Source organism: Dasypus novemcinctus, chromosome 7, assembly GCF_030445035.2.
Source record: "Dasypus novemcinctus isolate mDasNov1 chromosome 7, mDasNov1.1.hap2, whole genome shotgun sequence".
In the NCBI taxonomy this organism is placed as follows: Eukaryota; Metazoa; Chordata; class Mammalia; order Cingulata; family Dasypodidae; genus Dasypus; species Dasypus novemcinctus.
Window position 1 is genome coordinate 41,947,326 of NC_080679.1, and position 24,919 is coordinate 41,972,244.

The 24,919-nt window shown below is 37.3% G+C and overlaps 1 protein-coding gene across 2 annotated transcripts in view; it reads right to left on the reverse strand.

The window, feature by feature from the left end:
- NBEAL1 (neurobeachin like 1) overlaps window positions 1-24,919 on the reverse strand; it is a 254,607-nt gene that overhangs the window by 164,898 nt on the left and 64,790 nt on the right. For both annotated transcript variants that reach the window (XM_058300345.2, XM_058300344.2), the window contains exons 7-8: window positions 8,098-8,180; window positions 501-586 (exon numbers count right to left, since the gene is read on the reverse strand). In XM_058300345.2, the coding sequence (XP_058156328.1) occupies window positions 501-586; window positions 8,098-8,180 (169 nt within the window). The remainder of the gene's footprint in view (window positions 1-500; window positions 587-8,097; window positions 8,181-24,919) is intronic.

Genomic DNA, 24,919 nt, shown 5'->3' on the forward strand with positions numbered 1-24,919 from the left:
TTTCTCATAATAGAATAAAAGACTAATTGGGCTCACTGAAAAAAGCAAAGAAATCTTGAATATAAGCATTTAGTAATTATAAGTAAACTGAAGAGTGACTAAATTCACATATTTTGGAAGCCAAACAGAGTCCAAATTCATCAAGTGGACTAATAGCACCTGAGAGCCAAGACAACTAAAAACCTGGACTCTCAAAAAAAAAAAAGACTGTACCATTGTTATTCTGAAAATCCACAAAGGATGCACACACAAAAGGCAAGAGAAATTGTTAAATACAGCTACTTATCCAGTAAGTATATTAGTACTAGTATTATTACTTAGGGTATTTTATATGTTAAAAAATGAAAGAAATAAATACATTTTAAACAAGATATAAAGTTAGAAAAATATCTGTACAGTTCATAAATTTATAAAATAAAGAGTATAAATTCATAAATAAACGGAAAGCTCTCTGCATTATTTCTATTATTTTATATCTTAACTTTCAACACCTTCCTTACCTGCCCACCAGCTACAATGGCTCCAAAGAGATGCAATAAGCAACACTTAAGAGTTTCCTTGAGATGTTCACTTTCCTGAAAACATTCTGTGAATATAATAAACAAACAAATAAGAGTTCTCTTTTATAATATGATTTATCCCTAAGGAATGCCTGACACTGAAGCATAAATGGTTAAAGGCAAGATTAATATGCATTTTTTCATAGGAAAGGAAAAGAGAAACCAGCAATCAGATAATACTTTAGGTACTTTATTTATGTTTATTTATGTTATCTCATTTAAATCTACAAGTATTCCAAATGAGGACAGTATTTTACTCCCAATTATAAGTCCTGTCTAGTGTTAATATCCTAGAATTATACAGTAATATTTCTTTGAACATTATAAATTTTTATCATATATACATTCTCCTCCATAACGTTTTTGTGTTATATTTTGTTTTTTAATTTAAAATATCCTGGATATTATATCTTTTTTTCTTCTTGTGGTAACATACACATAACACCAATTTTCCATTTTAACTACTTTCAATGATATAATTTAGTGGTATTAATTACATGTGCAATGTTGTATAATCATCACCACCATCCATTCATAAAATTTTTCATCACCCAAAGAGAAACACTGTACACATTCAGCAACAACTCCCCTTCACTATCCTAGACCCACAGCCCCTGGTAACCTCTAATCTACGTTATCTATTAATTTGACTACTCTAGATTCTTCATATAATTGGCATTATACAATATTTGTCCTTTCATGTCTGGCTTATTTCACTTAGCATAAATTCAAGGTTCATCCATGTTATAGCACATATCAGCATTTCATTCCTTTTAAGTGTGAATAATATTTCTTTGTATGTATATATCACAGTTTATCTAATCACCTAGTGATGGTCACATGTTGTATCTGCCTTTTGGCTATTCTGCTATGAACACTGGTATACAAAGATCTGTTCAAATCCCTGCTTTTACTTCTTTTAGGAATGGACTTACTGGGCATATAAAACTCTATGTTTAACTTTCTGAACTGCCAAACTGTTTTCCATGGTGGATGCATCATTTTACCTTTCCACCAACAATATATGAGGGTTTCTATATCTTCACATCGTCTCCAACACTTATTATTTTCTATATATTTTTAATAACCATTCTAGTTAGGGTAAAGTGTATTCCACTGTGATTTTTATTTGAATTTCCCTAATGGCTAATGATGTTGAGTATCATTTCATGTGCTTATTGTTATTTGTATATATTCTTTGGAGAAGTGTCTACTGAAGTCCTTTGCTCATTTTTGAATTGGGATGTCTTTTTGTTACTGAGTTGGAGCTTTTACATCTTAACAAATACATCTGTCTTAATTCTATGATACAGAGCACAACACTACACTGATGTATCATCATTTATTTAACCAGTTCTCTATTAAGTTTTTATACATTTCACCTTTCTTTGGATGTTGCTAAAAATTCTGAAATGAACATCTTTTTGAAAATATCATTTTACATATAGACAAGACTACAGCAGAGCTATTTCCAATGTTACATATAACTAGCACTACCAAAAAGGAGTAACTTTGAGGTAAAATGTATTGATAAAAAATTATAATAGAAACAATCAATTCATTACATCCATGTCAGAATAACTAGCACTAGCTATGCATCCTGCTATAAATAAACAACTAGAAAACTGGACAAAACATTTTCCAAAGATTGGGTCACAGAACTGTGATATACAAGAGAAGGCAAACAAACAAAATGAGTCCAAGGACCACCTCTACTTCCTGCTTGGAGACACTTTTTGAACAACTGCACAGGAAGGGGGACCCTAAAAGAAGATGGCCATCTGGTTGAGTTGAGACAGAAATCAAAGTTCCAGAAAGCTGAGGCACGGGAAACTGTTAACCACAGTACTGGGATGGAGGAAGCTATACAGAAAAAGAGCTCCAGAAATATGCATAGGGCTTCCTCTGAATCTGACTGTCAATCCTTACATATTAGCATGGTTTTCCACAAGACACACATACAGCTACTAGGAAGCTATAAGTTGAGTAATTATCAGATCCCACACAGGAATGGAAGATGGCAGAGTTCCATTCAGCCATAGTGGTGACACAAGAAAGACAATACATAAAAATGATATACACGGATGTCGTACGTAAATGCTAATAAGATCGATGAAGTGACTTTATTAGTATCTGACAAAGTTGGCAAGGCTATTTTCAAGAGAATGCAAGGAATATTCCATGGATATTACATTTCAAAAACAGGTCAATTTATCCAAAGTTACCAAGTCCACAAAGTTGGGAAAGAGTAGACTCTTCAACAAATAAGGGAAACTATATATTCACATGCAAAAGAATGAAGGAGAACCCCTATCCCACAGTGCATACAAAAATTACCTCAAAATGGATCGAAGACCTAAATATAGAATCCCAACTATAAACTTCCTAAGAGAAAACACCAGGAAGCATCTTCAGGATCTTGTATTAGGCAATGGCTTCTTAGACTTTACACTCAAAGCACAAGCAACAAAAGAAAATATAGATAAATGGAACTTCATCAAAATTTATAATTTTTGTGCAAATGGCTTTATCATGAAAGTTAAGACAACCTATTCAATGGGAAAAAATAATTGGAAACCACATATTCAATATGGGCTTAATATCGAGAATATGTAAAGAAATCCTACAACTCAGAAATAAAAACAAAAACCCAGTTTAAAAAACAGGCAAAAGACCATTAGACATTCTCCAAAGAGGATATACAAATGGCTAAAAAACACATGAAAAGATGCTTAACAACATTACCTACTAGGGAAATGCAAATCAAAATCATAATGAGAATACATTTCACCAGCATTAGAAATACTAGTATTTTCCCCTTTTTAAAGCAGTTTTTTTGAGATATATTCACATACCATACAATCTATCCAAAGTGTACAATGGCTTTTAGTATAATCACCATGCTGTACATTCATCATCATAAAAAATTTAGAATAATTTCATTACTCCAAAAAGAAAAACTCCACACCCCTTAGCAGTCACCTCTCAATCCCTCTATCCTTCCCCAGCCCTACATAACCACTAATCTAATTTCACCTGTATAAACTGACTTATATTTTATATAAATGGACTTCTGGGAAGACGGCAGATTAGAAAAACATGGAACTCTCTTCTCTCCCAGAAAAAATAGCTAAAGGACAGGCAGAAGCGGCCTGTAAAAAAAATCTCCTAGAGTTCAGGAAACCAAGGGAAGGCTGGACACCACCCAGGAGAGAGGGGTACAGGTAGAAAATCTCTATGGAAACACCATGAGCAGAAGTTGAAGCTGTGGCCACAGGTGGCTTTACCCTACACTACAAGCAGACAATTTTTAATTTTCCAGCCTTAGGCTGGCAGCTATGGATAGAGGGATCTGCAGGGATCCACCTCCCCAAGGACACAGCCTAAGATTGATTCAATTTTGGCAACAAATTTGGTCTGCTGTGTCCCACGAACCCTTCCAGACTGGGAGGGGCTGCACCACTGTTTGCCCTGGCAGCCAGAATGGGACTGTAGGGATCTGACCCTCTCAATCACCCTCCCTACTGACAGGGACCGGTTGTTTAGGATGCAGAGGGAAGCGGAATTATTTCCTACACAGAAAAAGGGAGGGGGCTCACAGCAAAGGTTGGAGAAAAGCCTCTGAGAAAGTTTGAATTCGAGGCTCTGAATAGCCTCCAGGCAGGATCCTCTGCCACATTTATTGCAATTAGTATTGCAGTGAACACACACCGAACAGGCTTTGAACTTAGAGGGCCACCAAAGAAGAATCATCTGTTGGCAGACTAAGGAAGTGCATGTGAGGAAATTAAAAATAAATGAGCGGCTTTTGCCTGCCTTTATAACCTCCCTCCCAAGGCTCTTGATTGTATACTTTGGACAGATTATATGGTATGTGATTATATCTCAATAAAACTGCTAAAAAAAAAAAAAATAGAACAGGATAAATTTTTTAAAATCCAGGCATATTATATTCAAGCTGCTGAAACCCAAAGAAAAAGAGAAATTTAGAGGTATCTAGAGCAAACAGACCATGCAAATAATAATCCAAGACACCTGAATTAGCTATATACTGAAATCAGTATATTAACATCAGGGATAAAAAAGGATATTGCATAATAATAAAATGACCAATTTTCCAAGATGACATAACAATCTTGAATGTGTATGCACCTAACACAGGTTCAAAACACATGAAGCTATAAGTGATATACTAGAAAGGAGAAGCAGGAAAATTCACAACTTTAAGATGCTGATTTCAGAGCTCCTCTGTCAGTAGTTCATATAACAAATAGAAACCCATACAGATATAGATAACCCGTACTATATTATCAATCAAATTGACCTCACTTACATTTTATTGGATCTACACAAAGAAATTCCAAATGCTGGGGGGAAAAATAAGGAAGGAGATAAAAAGAGATTTTCCCTTATTTTTTCCTCCCCACCCCACCTTTCTGTATCTATTTCTCTTTTTGTCTTCTCTTCTCAACTTTCTCCTCTAGGATTCACCAGGATTTGATCCTGGGGGCCTCTGATGTGAAGAAAGGTTCCCTGTCAATTGCACCACCTCAGCTCCTTTCCCTCATTTTCAATTGCTCTAAAATTTAAAAAAAAAAAAAAAAGGTCAGTTTATCAAGGTGACATAATAATCCTGAATGTGTTCCACCCAATTATGGAGCTTAAAAATATATAAAACAGGAAGCAGACGTAGCTCAAGTGGTTGAGGGCCTCCTTCCCATGTATGAGATCCCAGGTTCAATGCCCAGTACCTCCTAAAAAATAGAGAAAAAAAACATATATATACATACATACATACATACATACATATATATATATATATATAGCAAAAAATGATAGAAGTAAATAGTCAAAAGGTAGAAGCAACCTAAGTGTCCATCAACAGGTGAATGAATGATCAAAATGTGGTTTATACATACAATAGAATATTAATCACTCATGAAAAGGAATGATGTTCTGATACATGCTACAATGTGGATGAACCTTAAAGGCATCATGTTGAGTGAAATACGCCAGACACAGAAGGACAAATGTTATATAATCTCTTTTATATGAAATGACTACAAAAGGAAAATTCATAGTAGATTAAACGTTATCAGGGGCTGGGAGTATGGAGAAGCCATGGGGAGTTATTGCTTAATGTGTACAGAGTTTCAGTTTTAGAGGGAGAAAAAGTTTTATTAATGATTGGTGATGTGAAGGTAATTAATACCCTGAATTGTACACTTTAAAATGGTTAGGGGAAATGGACTTGGCCCAGTGGTTAGGGCGTCCGTCTACCACATGGAAGGTCCGCGGTTCAAACCCCGGGCCTCTTTGACCCGTGTGGAACTGGCCCATGCACAGTGCTGATGCGGGCAAGGAGTGCCTTGCCACGCAAGGAGCGCCTTGCCACGCAGGGGTGTCCCCCGCGTAGGGGAGCCCCACGAGCAAGGAGTGCACCCGTAAGGAGAACTGCCCAGCGTGAAAGGAAGTACAGCCTGCCCAGGAATGGCGCCGCCCACACTTCCCGTGCCGCTGACGACAACAGAAGCGGACAAAGAAACAAGACGCAGCAAATAGACACAGAGAACAGACAACCAGGGGGGAAGGGGGGGGGGGATTAAATAAATAAGAAATAAATCTTTAAAGAAAAAAAATAGGTTAGAATGGTTAATTTACTTTTATATATATTTTACCAAAATGAAAAATTTTTGAAAAGCCTTCTGGGGAGCAGATGTAGCTCAGTGGTTGAGTGCCTCCCTCCCACGTACGAGGTCCTGGGTTCAATCCCCGGTACCTCCTAAAAATAAAAAAAAATTAAAAAATAAAAACTTTTTAAAGACTCCTACATTAATGAAATGCACAATGAATAGGAGAATAAATCCCAATAATCAAATCAGGAACAATTTTAGCACAAACAAAAGTAACAACTATAAAGGGAATAAAACAATGTATAAATAAAAGTCACTGAGTTCATAGTGATACTCAAATAAGAGAAAATGAAAACTTATTTGCCTCACCAGAATTATTATATGAACTCATTTAACAGCAGATACTAAAAGTATAATTGGTTAACAAAGGGTTAAACACACCCTTTCTCATTCCCTTTGGGAAAATGTATCTAGAATGAAATACATTCCAATGTATTTCACTGGAAATCTGACAATGTGACCTATCAATTGTGTTACTGGATGTATTAGTCAGCTAAAGGGGTGCTGATGTAAAATACCAGAAATTGGTTGGTTTTTATAAAGGATATTTATTTGGGGTAGGAGCTAACAGATACCAAGCCATAACCATAAATTACTTCCTTCATCGAAGTCTATTTTCACATGTTGGAGCACAATAGCTGTCGACATCTGCGAGGGTTCAGGCTTCCTGGGTTTCTCCCTTCCTAGGGCTTGCCTCTCTCTCCTCTGTGTGCTTATTTCCTGGGGCTCCAGCTTAAGGCTTCAGCATCAAACTCCAACATCAAAAACCTTCCACTCTGTCCTTTGCCATGTCTTTTATCTATGAGACCCCACCCACCAAGGGGCCAATCAAAGCCCTAATCAGAACTTAATAATAACACTCAGGTACAGACCAGATTACAAACATAATCCAATATCTATTTTTGGAATTCATAACCATATCAAACTGCTATACTGGGCAACACTGGTTATGGTAAAAATGACCTTTGATCTGGACTGAGAGGATCTTGAAAGAGCTATAAATATCTGGTGGGAACTTACAACCTTGGGTTTCTCTGACCACAGTATAACTTATAATTCAGGTATTTCCCTTTCCAGGATTTGGAAACTACTACACTCACGGGCTGTCACAAGATATAATGGTTTCTATGCAGTACAGGCTTCTAAACAGGGAGGCTTCTGAACCCACTAATTTGGTCTCATACCCTTACTTGGAATATTTGGACCACTAGGAGGACTCCTCCTGAACAGAACATATTATACTGTTCTACTGGCATGCTGGGTTTCCTGTCCTTTATCCTCTAAATGAAACTAGTACCAAAAATGGCCTATTGTGGATATGTGAGTTTGATTGTCCACTGGTGCTCAAGCAGAGAGGGCAATGTAAATCACCATCAAGCAATCAAACAACGAAATATTTCAGTCTTTTTTTACTTCTTAGGAAAAAAAAAAAATTGAAGCAAGGAGGGCAAAATGTTAAATCTGACACATTCAAGTGGAAAATACACAGTGTTCCTTCTACATTGTGTGTAATTTTTGTATAGTCATGACCTATTCATGGCATATTCAGGATTTTTTTTTACACATATAGTGGCAGACCTTAAGGTTTTCATTTTCAGCAAAAATTCTTAAGTTCTAGAATATATTACTACATTAAAATATTCATCTAGTTCCAAAATACTTTTAGAACAGTAAATTAAATAAAACTAAAAACAATACTGACAGTCAAACACAAATCAAGTACTCCAGCAATAGGATCTTAAAACTGTTATCTTACAAATTCACCAAAATTGAGTCAAGGTTGGAATCAACATAAGAATAAGAGCAAGATAAAAAAATATAGAGAAACAAGATGCATTACTTACGGTAAAAGAAAGGGACAAACTCCACCGTGAGAGAAGCTGGTTTGTATTTCTGTCTGCTCTTTTCCACAGTACTAAGGATTCGTCTATCATTAAAAATAAGTTAAAAAATTATAACATGGACAAGTGAGACGCACAAAAATAAAGAAAATGTTTAATCTTTTACTTTTGACCTGTGTACTCGATATAGCTCTGATTTGCATAATCTTGAAAAAAACTGAAAATCTAACCAATAACTTAAATACTTGTTAATTAAAGGATTTCTTTTTTTAATTAAGCAACATTTTTTAAAAACTCTCTTGGCCAAACATAGCGGCCAGATTAAGTCTTCAAAGAACAAGAAATTGAAAAAGGCCGGTGGAGTGGTGGGACTGCTCAGGGCTCTCTGGGTTCCACTCTCTACTCCCACTACTCATCCAACTTCATGTTATTTAATCAAGATAATTAACAAACATTTGTGTTTTCATGACAATACAAAACTTACTGAGTTTCAAATAAAAATTTTAGTTATACGTAAAAAAAATTAATTTTAAAAGGGTGAAAACTGATTTAGGTCTCAGGTTTCTCCCCCAGATTATTTCCATTTTGTGCATTTATTATAAATTATGGTATGAACTAACAGAATGGTTATATCCAATACACAGAGTCAATAATAAAACATCTCAGCTGATTAACATAATGAAATCTATTTTGTGATTAATGACATTCTAAAGACCTTGTATTAGATGTAAGTTGTAGACAAATAATTTCTATTATAGTTGTAGCAAAAAAATATGCTGTGAAGCAGCTGTGGCTCAATCAGTTGGGCCCCCATCTACCATATGGTCCCAGGGCCTCCTTGTGAAGGCAGGCTGGCCTGCACCCACAGAGTGCTGACGCAGCAAGATGACGCAACAAAGGGAGACAAACAGACACAGAAGAATGTGCAGCAAATGGACACAGAGAGCAGACAGCAAGGAAGTGGCAAGGGGGGAGATAAATTTTTAAAAAGTAAATATTAAAAAAAAACAAAAAAACTTAATATGCTAACATAAAGGGGCAAGAACTATTGTACTTCTTATAACCCAAATATTAAAGCATAACTAATTTGGAGTGCATTGTTTTCAATAGGTTAAGTTAGTAGAGCTAAAAATGAACTAAGTCTTGTATGATTATTATAACATAGCATACTTGAATCCTCCATTTTTTTTTTTTTAAGATTTATTTTTATTTATTTAATTCCCCTCCCCTCCCCCGGTTGTCTGTTTTCTGTGTCTTTTTGCTGCGTCTTGTTTCTTTGTCCGCTTCTGTTGTCGTCAGCAGCACGGGAAGTGTGGGCGGCACCATTCTTCCGCAGGCTGCTCCCTGCTTCACACTGGGCGGCTCTCCTTATGGGTGCACTCCTTGCGCGTGGGGCTCCCCTACGCGGGGAACACCCCTGTGTGGCACAGCACTCCTTGCGCGCATCAGCACTGCGCATGGGCCAGTTCCACACGGGTCAAGGAGGCCCGGGGCTTGAACCGTGGGCCTCCCATGTGGTAGACGGACGCCCTAACCACTGGGCCAAAGTCCGTTCCCCCTGAATCCTCCATTATTATCTCACGATATTTGGGCCAAGTATCTAGCACTTAACAAATGCTAATACATGTCAACTGGTTTCTGAGATGATTCCAACAAGTTTGTTTTCATCTCAATTTCCTAAGTTCATGTCCCCTGATTTCACTGTGCTTCTTTTTGTGCTCCCATCATGCCAGAATAAAACTATTGTTCTTGATTTTTTAACTTTTTATTTAGAAATAATTTCAAACTGTCAGAAAAGTTGCAAAAATAAGAAAAGTACAAAGATATTCAAATATAATTTGCCTAGGTTCACTGTCAATATTTTTTATCTACTTCATTTCATTTGCTCATTCTCTCTCCATTTATATATATTACACATATATTTATATACACACATATTCACATATATAATTTTTTTTGACTATTTAAGGGTAAGTGCTTTAGTTTTCTTGGCTGCTCAACACATACCAAGAAATGAGTCAGGTTAAACAATGGGAACTTATTAGCTCATGATTTTGAGGCTAACATAAAGCCCAAATCGAGGTGTCATCTAAGTAAAGCTTTCTTCCCAAAGATTGGCATCCTGGTGCTGGCTGCCAGCAATCCTTGGTTCCTGTCACATAGTAATGCACATGGCAGCCTTTCCTGACCTCTACAATTCCTTCTGGGTTCTGTTAAATTTCAGCTTCTGGCTTTCTATGGCTTACTCTCTGTCTCAATTTCATTCTGCTTATAAAGAACTCCAGTAATAGGATAAAAACCATCCTGATTGAGGTGCGCCACACCTTAATTGAAGTAACCTTATCAAAAGGTTCTTCTTACAATCGGTTCACACCATTGTAATCCATTCACAGGAATGGATTAAGAACAAATTTTTCCAGGGTACATACAAACCCAAACCAACACAGTACATTTTTATCTCTAAACACTTCAGTGTATATTTCTGAAAAATATGAATATTGTCTTACATAAGCAAAGCATAAAGTTTCAACAACTTTAATATCAATACATCTTTTTGTCTTACCTACCATCCATATTTCAGTTTTCTCAATTGAGTTAATAATGTCTTTTCTAGAATTTCTCCCCTCTTCTCCAGTAATAGGTGTTACATTTAGTTGCTGTGTCTCTTTATCCCCCTTTAATCTAAACCAATTCCAACAGCCTATCTTTGTGACATTTTAAAAGAATATTGTCTCTCCATCACCACCAATCCTCTCTTTTTTTTCATTAGAATGTTCTGTGTTTTGGCTTTACTTAATGTTGCCTCACAATTAGATTCTGAAAATTCATTCTTGGCTGGAATACACAACAATGGCAATGATGTGTAGTCCTTCTCAGAGTATCACATTTGGAGGCAAATGATGTACATCTGCTTCTTTTAACAAATCAAATTTATTGATACATATTAATAAAGTATAAATCTTGCAAAATGTACAATCAATGGTACTGGGTATAATTCACATAGTTGTGAAATGATCACTTAAATTATTACTAGAATATTTAATAATACAAAACACAAAAAAAGATAAACAATAAAACTCACTTTCAATCTATGCTTCCCCTACTGTACATAGCTACAATTCTGTTTCCACCTCACTAGTGTTTACAGTTGTCTTATATGCAGTATTACAAATATTCATATTTCACGAGGTTTCACTATGTTATACAGTCCCATGTTACATTTTTTAGCTTTCCTTCTAGTAATAAACATGTCCTTAGACTTTTCAACCACTGTAATATCCATATAATACTCTGCTAGTCACAAGCACCATGATATACTCTCACTTCAATTCATTTCCAAAGATTTAAAAACTTTTTACCAAAACTGTAGAGATTAACCCTAAACTTCCCATTCTCTACCCTCATTCTATTTTCTGCTGACCTATATAATAACAATATAACTCCATTAGTTTATACAATATATTTAGTTTATAATAGGGCAATGATACAGTTAATTGTCCTTTGCTGTCTCCCTTGCTTCATGGAACATAATGTCCTCCAGGTTCATCCATGTTGTCATATGCTTCACGACTTCATTTCTTCTCACAGGTACATAATATTCCATTGTGTATGTACACCACAGTTAATTTATCCATTCATCAGCTGATGAACACCTGGGTTGTTTCTATCTTTCGGCAATTGCGAATAACACTGCTATAAACATCGGTGTACAGATGGCTGTTTGTGTTACTGCTCTCAGTTCTTCTGGGTTTATACATACAAGCAGGATTGGAGGTCACATGGCAAGACTACATTCAACTTCCGTAGTGGCTGTACCGTTCTACATTCGAACTAACAGTGAATAAGTGTTCCTATCTCTCCACATCCTCTCAAACACTTGTAGTTTTCTGACTTTTTAATAGTGGCCATTCTAATTGATGTGAAATACTATCTCATTGTAATTTTGATTTGCAATTTCCTAATTGTTATTAATATTGAATATTTTTTCATGTGCTTTTTCTACTTTTGTATTACTTCTTTGGACAATTGTCTTTTCAAGTCCTTTGCCCATTTATTACTCAAGTTGTTTGTCTATTATTGTTGAGTTGTACTATCTTTATATAACAGACGTGATTTTGAAATATTGTCTCCCACTGAGGCAACTGCTTTTTCACCCTTTTTACAAAGTCCTCTGAGGTACAAAAGTGTTTAACTTTGAAGAGGTCCCATTTATCTATTTTTTTCTTTTGTTGTTTGTGCTTTGGGTGTAAAGTTTAAGAAACTGCTGCCTACCACAAGATCTTGAAGATGTTTTTCTATATTTTCTTCTAGAAGTTTTATGGTTGTCACTTTCACATTTAGGTCTTTCATTCATTTTGAGTTAATTTTTGTATAAGAGGTGAGGTAGGGATCCTCTTCCTTTCTTTTGGGCATAGATAAATAGTTTTCCCAACACCATTTGTTAAACAGACTGTTTTGGCCCAGCTGGGAAGCTTGACTGCCTTGTCAAAAGTCACTTGATCATAGGTGTCAGGGTCTATTTCTGAGATCTCAATTTGGTTCCATTGGTCAATCTGTCTGTATTTATGACAGTATCATGCTGTTTTTACCACTATAACTACCTAATATGCTTTAAAGTCAGGAATCCTCCCACTTCATTCTTCCTTTTAAAGAAATTTTTGTCTATTTGTGGGACTTACCTTTCAAAATAAATTTAATTATTACCTTTTCTACTTCTGCAAAAAAAGTTGTTGGAATTTTTATTGGGATTGCATGGAATCTGTAAATCAGCTTGGGCAGAATTAACACCATAACAAAATTTAGTTTTCCAGTCCATGAACTGAAGAAACTGAGTCTTCTTCAGTTTCTTTTAGCAATGTTTTCTACTTACCTGAATACAGGTCCTTATTGTCCTAGGTTAAGTTTATATCTATTCTTTTAGTTGTTATTATAAATGGAATTTTTTTCTTATTTCCTCCTCAGATTGTTCATCAGTAGTATATAGAAACACTATTGATTTTTGCATATTAATCTTGCATCCCGCCACTTTGATGAACTCATCTATTATTTCTAGTGGCTCCATTGTGGATTTCTCAGGATTTTCTAGTTACAAGATCTTATCATCAGTGAATAAAGAAGTTTCACTTCTTCCTTTACTATTTGGATGCCTTTTATTTCTTTATCTAGCCTAATTGCTTTGGCTAGAACTTCCAGCACAATACTGAATAACAGGAGGCAAGATGGTGTCTGAATAAGTACACCATCATCATCTCTCTTACAAAAGACTGGCTGGGCAGCGGACTTGGCCTAGTGGTTAGGGCGTCCGTCTACCACATGGGAGGTCCGCGGTTCAAACCCCGGGCCTCCCTGACCTGTGTGCAGCTGGCCCATGCACAGTGCTAATGCACGCAAGGAGTGCTGTGCCACTCAGGGGTGTCCCCCGCCTAAGGGAGCCCCACATGCAAGGAGTGCACCCCATAAGGAGAGCTGCCCAGCCCAAAAGAAAGTGCAGCCTGCCCAGTAATGGTGCCGCACACACGGAGAGCTGACACAACAAGATGAAGCAACAAAAAGAGACAGATTCCCGTGCCAGTCACAACAACAGAAGCGGACAAAGAAGATGCAGCAAAGAGACACAGAGAACAGACAACTGGGGTGGGGAGGGAAGGGGAGAGAAATAAATAAAGAAATAAATCTTAAAAAAAAAAAAGACCAGCTCTGTGGTGACAGAGTCCTACAGGAGCAGGCTGTTTCAGGAACCTGCAGGGCGGGAGGTGTCTGGACATCAATCTGGAGAGACTGCAGCAGAAGTGGTGTTTGCTCAAGGTAGAACTACGGGTTTCTAACACTGAACACAGAAGCTGTGGGAAGGTAAACTCCTCCCTCCGCTAGGGCTAAGAGCCCCGGCCTTCACTGAGAACTGCCGGTTGTGAGGTGGAGTCTCCAAGCCCCGTGTCCCCAGTTGTGGGGTAAAGTCTCCATGCCCCGTGTCCCCAAAACATGTGAACCCCAAGCCTGTGTCCCCTGAACCCCCTCGGCCTACGCTAAATACCCCGAGTCCACATTCTCCAAGGTCTCTGTTTCCCGAGCCCAACAACTCCTGGAAATCCGGCATTGTCCTACACCTCTGGATGCAGACTAACTCCAGAAGTGGGAGAGTTTAGGTGAAAGGTGTAGAAGGGCCAAGGAGTGTAGGTTCAGTTTTCTGGTTCCCCCTTTTTTATTGAGTTTGGAAGAGATATTAGCTGTCTTGGGGAGACCCTAGGAATAGAGAAGAGGCAAATCCGGTGAGAGAGCCCAATTCACCTAAATGCCCTGGGGTAGGAAACTTGGTCTGGGAAAAGGTAGGGTCAGAAAATTAACCAGTCCCCTTGTAGCACACCTAAGGGAGAGGGACAGCAGGACGTGCTTTACAGGCTTCCAATAGCATATTTAGGATTTCTGGCAATGGGTGGGTGCTCTCTCGAGAAATTAAATCATTATTTTCTCAGATGAGTTGGGTCATCAGGGACCCATCTGAATTTCCTACAGGAACCCTCACACAGCCTTCCTGCCACCTTGGGAGAGAGGGAACTGAGGAAGAGAGAAAGGGGGAAGGTCAGACTCCTAAGGAGTTTATTCAATTGCAAAGAAGATTCTTTGCCTGAGGCCTTGTCAGGTCTTCATTGCTGGTCTGTTTTCTTGTATTTCTTCCTCTTTATCCTCCCACTGCCCTCTTTTTTTTTTTTTTCTTTTTCTTTTTCCTCCCCTCTCTTTTTTCCCCCCTTCTCTCATTTTTCTCCTCACCCTCCTTTTCCTCTTTTTTTTTTTATATTAGTGCTGTAGGCAACATTTCTTGTTTGCTGAGCTTTCTCATCCTTAATTTTCTCTTTTCTGGGGGTACTGATTTTGGCTTCCAATGCTATTCCCTTTCCTTTATCATTCTTTCTTCCATCATTTATTGTTTCTCTTACATTCCACCTCTCTGTGTTTAGTCCCCAATATTTCCGACTTATCTCTAATACCTCTAATCTGTTTTCTATCATTTATTCACTCTTTATGTTATTGTCCTCTGTTTTCTTTTTTCCCTCTCTACTGATCACAATGACCTTTTAATTCATAGTATATTCCTCCCCATATTCACCTTCATATCTCATTATACACACTCCACTTTTTTATGGTTATAACTACACAGCTTCCATTAGTTCTATATCCATGCTCCTAGATCTCATATGGTTCTTCTGCTAACACACACTATCAATACTATTATTATATTTTTCTTTTCTTACACCTTTTGCTTTCTCCAGACCTAATATTTTCCTTCAAGGGAACTTAGCCAACAACAAGGAAATAGAATAAGAAGAAAAAGTGACAAAGAGAAGAGTAAATACACAAAGAAAAACAACTAATTAAACCCTGAGGCTAGAATAAGAAGATAATCAACAGAATAAACCCAACAAGACAAAATGATGACCAGATAGCAACAAAAAACTACAGACCATACCAATAATCAGGAAAACATGGCCCAATACAATGAACAAACTAAAAACCAGGAAGAGAAGTGGAACACTGAACAAGTAATTAAAGCTCTCAAAACATGTATCATGGACCAATTCAATGAAGTGAAGGAAAAGATTAAGCATATTAAGAAAACACTTGGAGAGCATACAGAAGAAACTGAGATTGTGCACAAAAAGATCACAGAGATGATGGGGATCAATAGCACAATCCAAGAAATCAAAAATACACTCTCAGCGATTAACAGCAGATTTGAAGAGGCAGAGGAATTAGTGATGTGGAAGATACTACATCTGAAAACAAACAGATAGTAGAATTAATCGATGAAAAGATAGAAAAAATCCAGCAGGGAGTTAGGGACCTCAATGACTACAAAACGCACAAACATACGCATTATAGGCATCCCAGAAGGAGAAGAGAAGGGAAAGGGGACAGAAGGGGTGTTGGAGGAAATAATGGATGAAAACTTCCCAAACCTATTGAGGGAGATGGATGTACATGTCCAGTAAGCACAATGTACCCTGAACAGCATAAATCCCAACAGGCCTACCCCAAGACATATACTTGTTAAAGTATCCAATGCACAAGACAAAGAGAAAATACTAAAAGCAGCAAGAGAAAAGAAAACCATCACATACAAGGGAGGCTCCATAAGATTAAGTGCTGATCTCTCATCTGAAACCATGGAGGTAGGAAGGCAGTGGTATGACATAGTCAAGGTACTAAAAGAAAATAAATTCCAACTAAGAATACTCTATCCAGCAAAGCTAGCATTCAAATTTGATGGAGAGTTCAAAATATTCACAGATAAACAGAAACTAAGAGAGTATGCCACCAAGAAACCTACCCTTCAAGAAATACTAAAAGGAGTTCTACAGGAGGAAAGAAACAAACAGGGGAGACACAGTTGGAGGAGAGTGTAAGAACAACTAAAACTACAAAAAAAAAAAAAAAAAAAAAAGACAAACACAAATCCAAAGAAAATATGGGTAATATAAGTAATTCCTCGAGAGTAATAACACTAAATGTCAATGGATTAAACTCGCCTGTTAAGAGACACAAATTGGAAGACTGGATAAGGAAATATGAACCATCTATATGTTGTCTACAAGAAACCCATCTTAGACCCAGGGATTCAAGGAGGTTGAAAGTGAATGGCTGGAAAACAATCTTATAAGCAAACAATAACCAAAAAAGGGCAAGAATAGCTATATTCATATCAGACAAAAGAGAATTTAAATGCAAAACAATTGCGAGAGACAAAGATGGACAATACATATTAGTGAAAGGGACAATCTTTCAATAAGAAAGAACAATCATAAACATTTATGCTCCTAACAAGGGCACCTACAAATATGTGGGGCAAACACTGGAAAAACTAAGTGAAAGAATAGATGTCTCTACAATTATAGTGGGGGACTTTAATACACCACTATCAACTTTGGACAGAACATCTCAAAAGAGAATCAATAAAAAAACAAAAACTTTGAACATTATATTAGAGGAGCTGGACCTAATAGACATACACAGAACATTACATCCAAATACAGCAGGTTATACATTTTTCTCAAGTGTACATGGATCATTCTCCAAGATAGACCATATGCTAGGCCACAAAGAAAAGTCTCAATGAATTCAGAAAGATTAAAATCATACAAAATAATTTCTCTGGTCATAGTGGAGTAAAGCTGGAAATATGCAAGGGCCAGAGGTCCAGATTTCTCAACAAAATATGGAAATTAAACAGCACACTCTTAGACAACCAGTGGGTCAAGGAGGAAATCTCAAAAGAAATTAATAACTACCTTGAAACTAATGAATATGATAACATAACATACTAAAACTTAAGGGATGCAGCAAAAGCAGTACTGAGAGGGAAATTTATACCCATAAATTCAAACATCAAAAAAGAAGAATGAGCTAAAATTGAAGAACTAACTGCACACTTGGAGGAATGAGTAAAAAAAACAACAAAGTAACCCCAAAGGAAGAAGAAAGAAAGAAATAACAAAGATAAGAGCAGAACTAAATGAAATAGAAAATAAGAAAGCACTTGAAAAGATAAACAAAACCAAAAGCTGGTTCTTTGAGAAGATCAATAAAATTGACAAACCCTTAGGCTAGACTAACAAAGAAAAAAGAAGATGCAAATACACAAAATAAGAAATGAGAAAGGAGATGTCACCACTGACCCCACAGAAATAAAGAATATCATAAGAGGATACTCAGAAAAACTATATTCCAACAAGGACAACTTAGAAGAAATGGACAAATTCCTAGAAACACATAAGCAGCCTCTATTGATGAAAGAAAAAATTGACAATCTCAACAAACCAATCACAAGTAAAGAGAGAGAATCAGTCATTAAAAAATTCCCAAATAAGAAGGGCCTTGGCCAGACGGCTTCACAGGTGAATTCTACAAAACATTCTGGAAAGAACTAATGCCGATCTTGCTCAAACTCTTCCAAAAAATTGAAATAGAAGGAACATTGCCTAACTCATTCTATGAAGCCAACATTATCCTAGTACCAAAGCCAAACAAAGACACCTAAAGAAAGGAAAAGTACAGACCAATTTCTCTAATGAACCTAGATGCAAAAATCCTCAACAAAATACTTGCTAATCATATTCAACAACAAATTAAATGAATTATACACCATGACCAAGTGGGATTCATTCCGGGTATGCAAGGATGGTTCAACATAAGAAAATCAATTAATGTAATACACCATATAAACAGATTAAAGGGGAAAAAATCACATGATCATGTCTATAGATGGAGAAAAAGCATTTGACAATATACAGCACCCTTTTTTGATAAAAACACTGCAAAAGATTGGAATACAAGGAAATTTTCTGAACATGATAAAGGGTATATACAGAAAACCCACAACCAACATCATTTACAATGGTGAAATCCTAAAATCTTTCCCTCTAAGATCAGGAATGAGACAAGGATGCCCCTATCACCGCTTCTATTTAACCTTGTCTTAGAAGTACTTGCTCGAGCACTGAAGCAAGAACCAGATATAAAAGGCATCCAAATTGGAAAGGAGGAAGTAAAAATTTGATTATTTGCAGATGACATGATCCTATACATAGAAAATCCTGAGATGTCTACAAGAAAGCTGCTAGAACTCATAAATGAGTTCAGTACAGTCACAGGTTATAAGATCAATGCACAAAAATCAGTAGGATTTCTGTACACCAATAATGAGCAATCTGAGGAGGAAATCAAGAAACAAAAACCATTTACAATAGTAAATAAAAAAATCAAATACCTAGGAATAAATTTAACTAAAGATGTAAAAAACTTATACACAGAGAACTATACAACACTGTTCAAGGAAATCAAAGAAGACCTAAATAAGTGGAAGAACATTCCCTGTTCATGGATAGGAAGAATAATATTATTAAGATATCTATCTTACCAAAACTGATATACACATGCAATGCAATCCCAATAAAAATCCACACAGCATTCTTTAATGAACTAGAAAAACTAGCTATGAAATTTATTTGGAAAGGAAAGAGGACCCAAATAGCCAAATACATATTGAAAAAGAAAAATGAAATTGGAGGAATCACACTACCTTACTTCAAAACATACTACAAAGCTACAGTAGTGAAAACAGCATGGTATTGGCACAAGGATAGACACCTGGACCAATGGAACTGAATTGAGAGTTATCATATAGATCCTCATATATACAGTCACATAATATTCGATAAGGCCACCAAACCCTCTCAAATGGGAGAGAATGGCCTCTTCAACATATGGTGCCTGGATAACTGGATATCCATATGCAAAAGAATGAAAGAGGATTACCAACCCACACCTTATACAAAAATCAACTCAATATGGATCAGAGACCTAAATATAAGAACTAAGACCATAAAGACTTTGGAAAGCAATGTTGGGAATCATCTACAGGACCTTGTAATAGGAAATGGCATCATAAACTTCACACCCAAAGCACGAGCAGCAAAAGAACAAATAGATAAATGGGACTCCTCAAAATCAAAGCCTTCTGTACCTCAAAGGAGTTTGTCAAGAAAGTGAAAAGAGAGCCCACAGAATGGGAGAAAATACTTGGTAACCATATATCTGATAGGAGACTTATATCCTGCATATATAAAGAACTCCTATATCTTGAAAATAAAAACACAAACAATCCATTTAAAAAATGAGAAAAAGATTTAAACAGACACTTCCCTAAAGAAGAAATACAAATGGCTAAAAAGCACATGAAAAAATGCTTCCAATCTCTAGCTATTAGGGAAATGCAAATCAAAACTACAATAAGATACCATCTTACCCCATAACATTGGCAGTTATGAAAAAAACAGAAGACTACAAGTGCTGGAGAGGATGTGGAGGAATGGGAACACTCATCCACTGCTGGTGGGAATGCAAAAGGATCCAGCCATTCTGGAGCACAGCTTGGCAGTTTCTCAAAAAACTAGCTTTAGATTTGCCATATGACCCAGCAATTCCACTGCTGGATATATACTCAGTAGAACTGAAAACAAGGACACAAACCGATATATGCACACCAATGTTCATAGCAGCACTGTTCGCTATTGCCAGAAGTTGGAATCAACCCAAATGCCCATCAACAGAAGAATGGATAAATAAAATGTTGTATATACATACAATGGAATAATACTCAGCTTTAAGAATGAATACACTACAAACACACGTGATAACATGGATGAATCTTGAGAACCTTATGTTGAGTGAAGCAATGCAGGCATTGAAGGACAAATACCTCAATGATATGATATAAGTAAAACAAGCTGCTTCAGAAAGCTAAAGACCAGACAATAGACTTAAAGGAATTTGGGGGGTAGAGGAAAGTTGCAAGCTGACACCTACCTGGGTGAAATCTATGATAAGCTGGAGGTAAGTATTTGTACAGGGAAGGGATAAAATGGGGGCATAGGGATAGCTTTGGGTGGGGCTTTGTGGGCTTGAGGGGGGCTAGGGATGGGAGGATGGGTAATAAGGCCCAAGAAATTGGGGGGAGGATGGGGGAACATATGAACATAGGAGATTGTCAAGTATATGGTTGAGAGTATATTGTTGAGAAAACTTTTTCAAAAATATAATAAGGAAGGTCACCTGTTTAAGATGCTTAAAGGGGAGAATCTGACACAGGAAAGGCCTCTAGCGAGTGTGCAAGTGCTCACTTTGTCGTAGTGGGTTATATCATTGGATGGAAACCCATACAATGGGAGTGAAGGTATACCCACATCCTGGGGAGGACTGATGTTTTCAAATAAGAGGGAAGTGTATCTCTCGAGAGAAATCGTGGCTCCCAATGCATTAGGGCAGTCAAGCATGTCAAGCCCTCAACATTGTTGCAAGTATCTCTGAATATGGCCCTTCAAGCAATGAAGAGTGATTGTCACTGTGGGCCCTGAGGGGACGGGGAAAGAGGTATTGAATAGGTGGAATCAGTGTAACTGTGGGGCAATTGAAGTGTACCACAAGATTATGCAAAGATGGATATAGGACATGTTAAATTACACCAAAAATGTATAGGGGCCAATAGGCTAAAATGTAAATCATAAGGTAAAACACAAGATAACTAAAAATTTAGAAAACTGTAGAGTCTAAAATATAAACCACAATGTAAACCCAAGTGTAACCTTGTTTGAAGGCTATTGTCTCAATATCTGTACATCAGTTGCAGTAAATATAGTATGAACATGTAAAAAGATTATTGCTGGGGAAGGGACAAAGTGCCTGATGTTGAATATGTGAGAGTACTGTATACCGTGGATATGAATTACTGTGGTCTAAAACTTTTATGAAAACAAGCTTAATAATTAGAAAAAAAGAAAAAGAAAGGACGTAGATACTGAGGAAGAGATGGAAGAAGCTGCCTTGCCAATGTGCATACAGGTCAACACTTATTGCAGTGATGGAAGGCAAAACATCAAAAAAAGCGCTTTTTCATTTTTTAACTTTTTGATACCCCAATTTATTTTACTTTAATTTTTCTAAATTAGTATGTATTCTATATCTAACCTCTAAACCCATCACTACATTCCATTTTACTATTAATGGAACCTGGCAATATATTGGGATTCATTTTCAGGGAGGTTTTAGATCACAGAGGGGTTTGATGGTGGTGGGGGAGGAATACTGGTGTGGGGTGTTATTGGTGTGGGGCGCATGGTTGGGAAGGAGTTCTCCAGGGCATATGTGCAGGTTGCATAAAAATGTTTGGATATTTTCATAGTGGTTACAGTTGGGAACGATGGCTGGTGGAGTGCTGAGTTCCTGCCCGGGAGAGCTCTGTCGCATTCCCTAATGGAACAGCAACAATCCTCCAAGTGCAATGGCTAAGACCAATAAGGAAGGATGGTCCAACAATTAGCCCTTGATGCTAATGACTATGCTTGTGAGCCTGTGTACCTGAAATAAGAACTAGGCCTAGAGCTGCAGGGTGCCTAAGAGTTACCTCCTGAGAGCCTCCATGTTGCTCAAATGTGGCCAGGCTCGAAGCCAAACTCGGCATGTAAATCCACTGCCTTCCCCTCAGCGTGGGACAAAACTCCCAGCGATGGAGCCTCCCTGGCACCAAGGGATTACTACCAAGTACCAGCTGATGATGTGGCTGGAGAACGACCTTGAATAAAAGGGTCAACTCAGACCAGCAGAATATCTCAGCCTACATGTATTATATGGCTATGAGTCTCCAAAAAAGAGCTGGGAGGTCATCAGAGGGGTCGCCCTTACAAACACCTCAGCAGAATCCCAGAGACAGCTAAAGTAGATACAACCCCAGGTATTGGTTCTTCTGAGGGCTACAGAGACCCATAGGTTCTATGGTCATGGCAGATGGACTTCAGTGCCATGTCAGTTGGCCCTACTTTGGAGTTTGTGTTCCTGAATGTGATAGAGTCGGACTCAGGTGTGATCTTTGTTCACAAGCCTCTCCTGTCACTTTTACCGGACCTGTGGTTGGCACTGGGGTTTAGTGTATACTCAGGGGATCTGAATCTCTGGACTGTCCATGTGATAGCCAGGCTCTGAGCCTCAACAGACTTGCAACTCCTACCCTCTGGTTTATTGGACTTATCCCAGCCAGCTAACAGGGAGGTGAAGAAGGTCAACCACCACACCAGAGAGCCAAGAGTGCCTACAACCGCAAACAGGAGAATTGCATCCATCATCCAAGTGGAATCTAAGCACCCTCTTGATACAGAGGTGGAGTGCACATAACCATCCCAGGGGCCACAGAATGGAGGAATAGAGTATAGATTAGAGTGGACTTATTGATACTCTATTTTGGAACTAATGTGATTAGTAATGGAAGTAAATGTAGCACTGAGATGGAGAAAGTGGCCATGGTAGCTGCTGAGGGTGGGAATGGGAAGAAGAAAAGTGATGTGGGGGCATTTTCAGGACTTGCAGGTATCCTGGACAGTACTGTAGGGACAGTTACTGGACATTGTATGTTCTCCCATGGCCCACTTGGGTGGTCTGGGGGAGAGTGTAAACTGTAATGTGGACCATTGACCATGTGGTGCAGCAGTCTCAGAGTTGTATTCACCAAGTGCAATGAATGTCCCATGATGATGGAGGAGGTTGTGGTTATGGGAGGAGTGGAGTGAGGGAGGTGGGGAGTATATGGGGACCTCATATTTTTTAATGTAACATTAAAAATAAATTTATTAAAAAAATAAAGGTATCAGGATATGACAGTTGCCTAAAAAAAAATACTGAATAACAGTGGTGACATGGGCATCCTTTCCTTGTTTCTGAACTCAGTGGGAAATTTTCCAATCTTTCAATGTTCAGTACAATGCTAGCTGTAGGTTTGTCATATATGCTCTTTGCTAGGTTGAGAAAACTTCCTTCTATTCCTATATTCTGGAGTGTTTTTATCAAGAGAGAATGCTGTTATTTTGTCAAATGCATTTTCTGCATTAATCGAGAGGATCATGACTTTTCTTCTTCAATTTATTAGATGGTTTATTATACTAATTTGTTTTCTTGTGTTGAAACACCCTTGCATACCTAGGATAAAACCCACTTTATTGTGGTGTATAATTCTTTGAATGTGCTTTTTGGATTCATTTTGCAAGAATTTTTTTGAGGATTTTTGCATCTATATTCAATAAAGATATTGGACTGTAGTTTTCTTTTCTCGTAGTATCCTTTATCTGTTTTTGGGGTTAAGATGATGTTGGCTTCATGAATGAGCTTGGTAGCGCGCTTTCCTGTTCAATGTTTTAGAGCTTGAACACGACTGGTATTAGACTGTCTTTGAATGACTGGTAGAATTCACAAGTGAAGTCACCTAGTTCTGGGCTTTTCATCTTTGGGAGGTTTCTGATGACTCTTTCAGTATCTTTGCTTGTGATTGGTTTGATGAGGTGTTCTATTTGTTCTAGGGTCAGAGTAGGTGGTCTTAGGAATTTGTCCATCTCATTTACACTGGTTTTTGGTGTATAGTTGTTCACAGTATCCTCATGTTCTCTCTTATTTCTGTGGTGTAGGTAGTAATGTTCCCCCTCTCCGTTCTGATTTTATTTGTGATTTCTTTTTTTTCTTCATCAGTCTAGCTAACAGTTTGTTAGTTTTATCTTCTCAAAGAATCATCTTTTGTTGATTCTATTGTCTTTTTGTTCTCAACTTCACTTATTTCTGCTCTGATCTTTAGTTTTTCCTTCTGTCATTTTGGTGTGGGATTAGTTTGCTGTTCTTTTTCTAGTACCTCCAAGTGTGCAGTTAGAACTTCAGTTTTAACTCTTCTGTAAAGTAAATTTCCTTATTAGCACTTCTTTTGCAGTGTCCTATAGGTTCATATGTTATGTTCTCATTTTCATTTGTTTCAAGGTATTTACTGAATTCCCCTGCAATTTCTTCTTTGACCCACTGATTAAGAGTGTTATTTAATCTCCATATATTTATGAATTTTTTCCATTTTCTGTCCATTGATGATTTCCAGTTTCATTCTGTTATGATCAGAGAAAGTGTTTTGTATAATTTCCATGTTTTTAAATTTATTGAGGCATGGCTTATGACCTAACATATGACCTATCCTGGAGGATCAATGAGCACTTAAAAAAAAATGTGTATCCTACTGTTTTGGGGTACAATGCTCCAGAAATATCTGTTAGGTCTAGTTCATTTATCATATTATTCAAGCTGTTTCCTTATTTATCCTCTGTGCACATGTTCTATCCAATACTGAGAATGATGTAATGAAGTCTCAAACTATTACTGTAGAGACATCTATTTCTCCCTATAGTTTTGACGTGTGTGCCTCATGTATTTAAGAACACCCAAGTTAGGCACATATTATAATTATTTCTTCTTGGTGAAT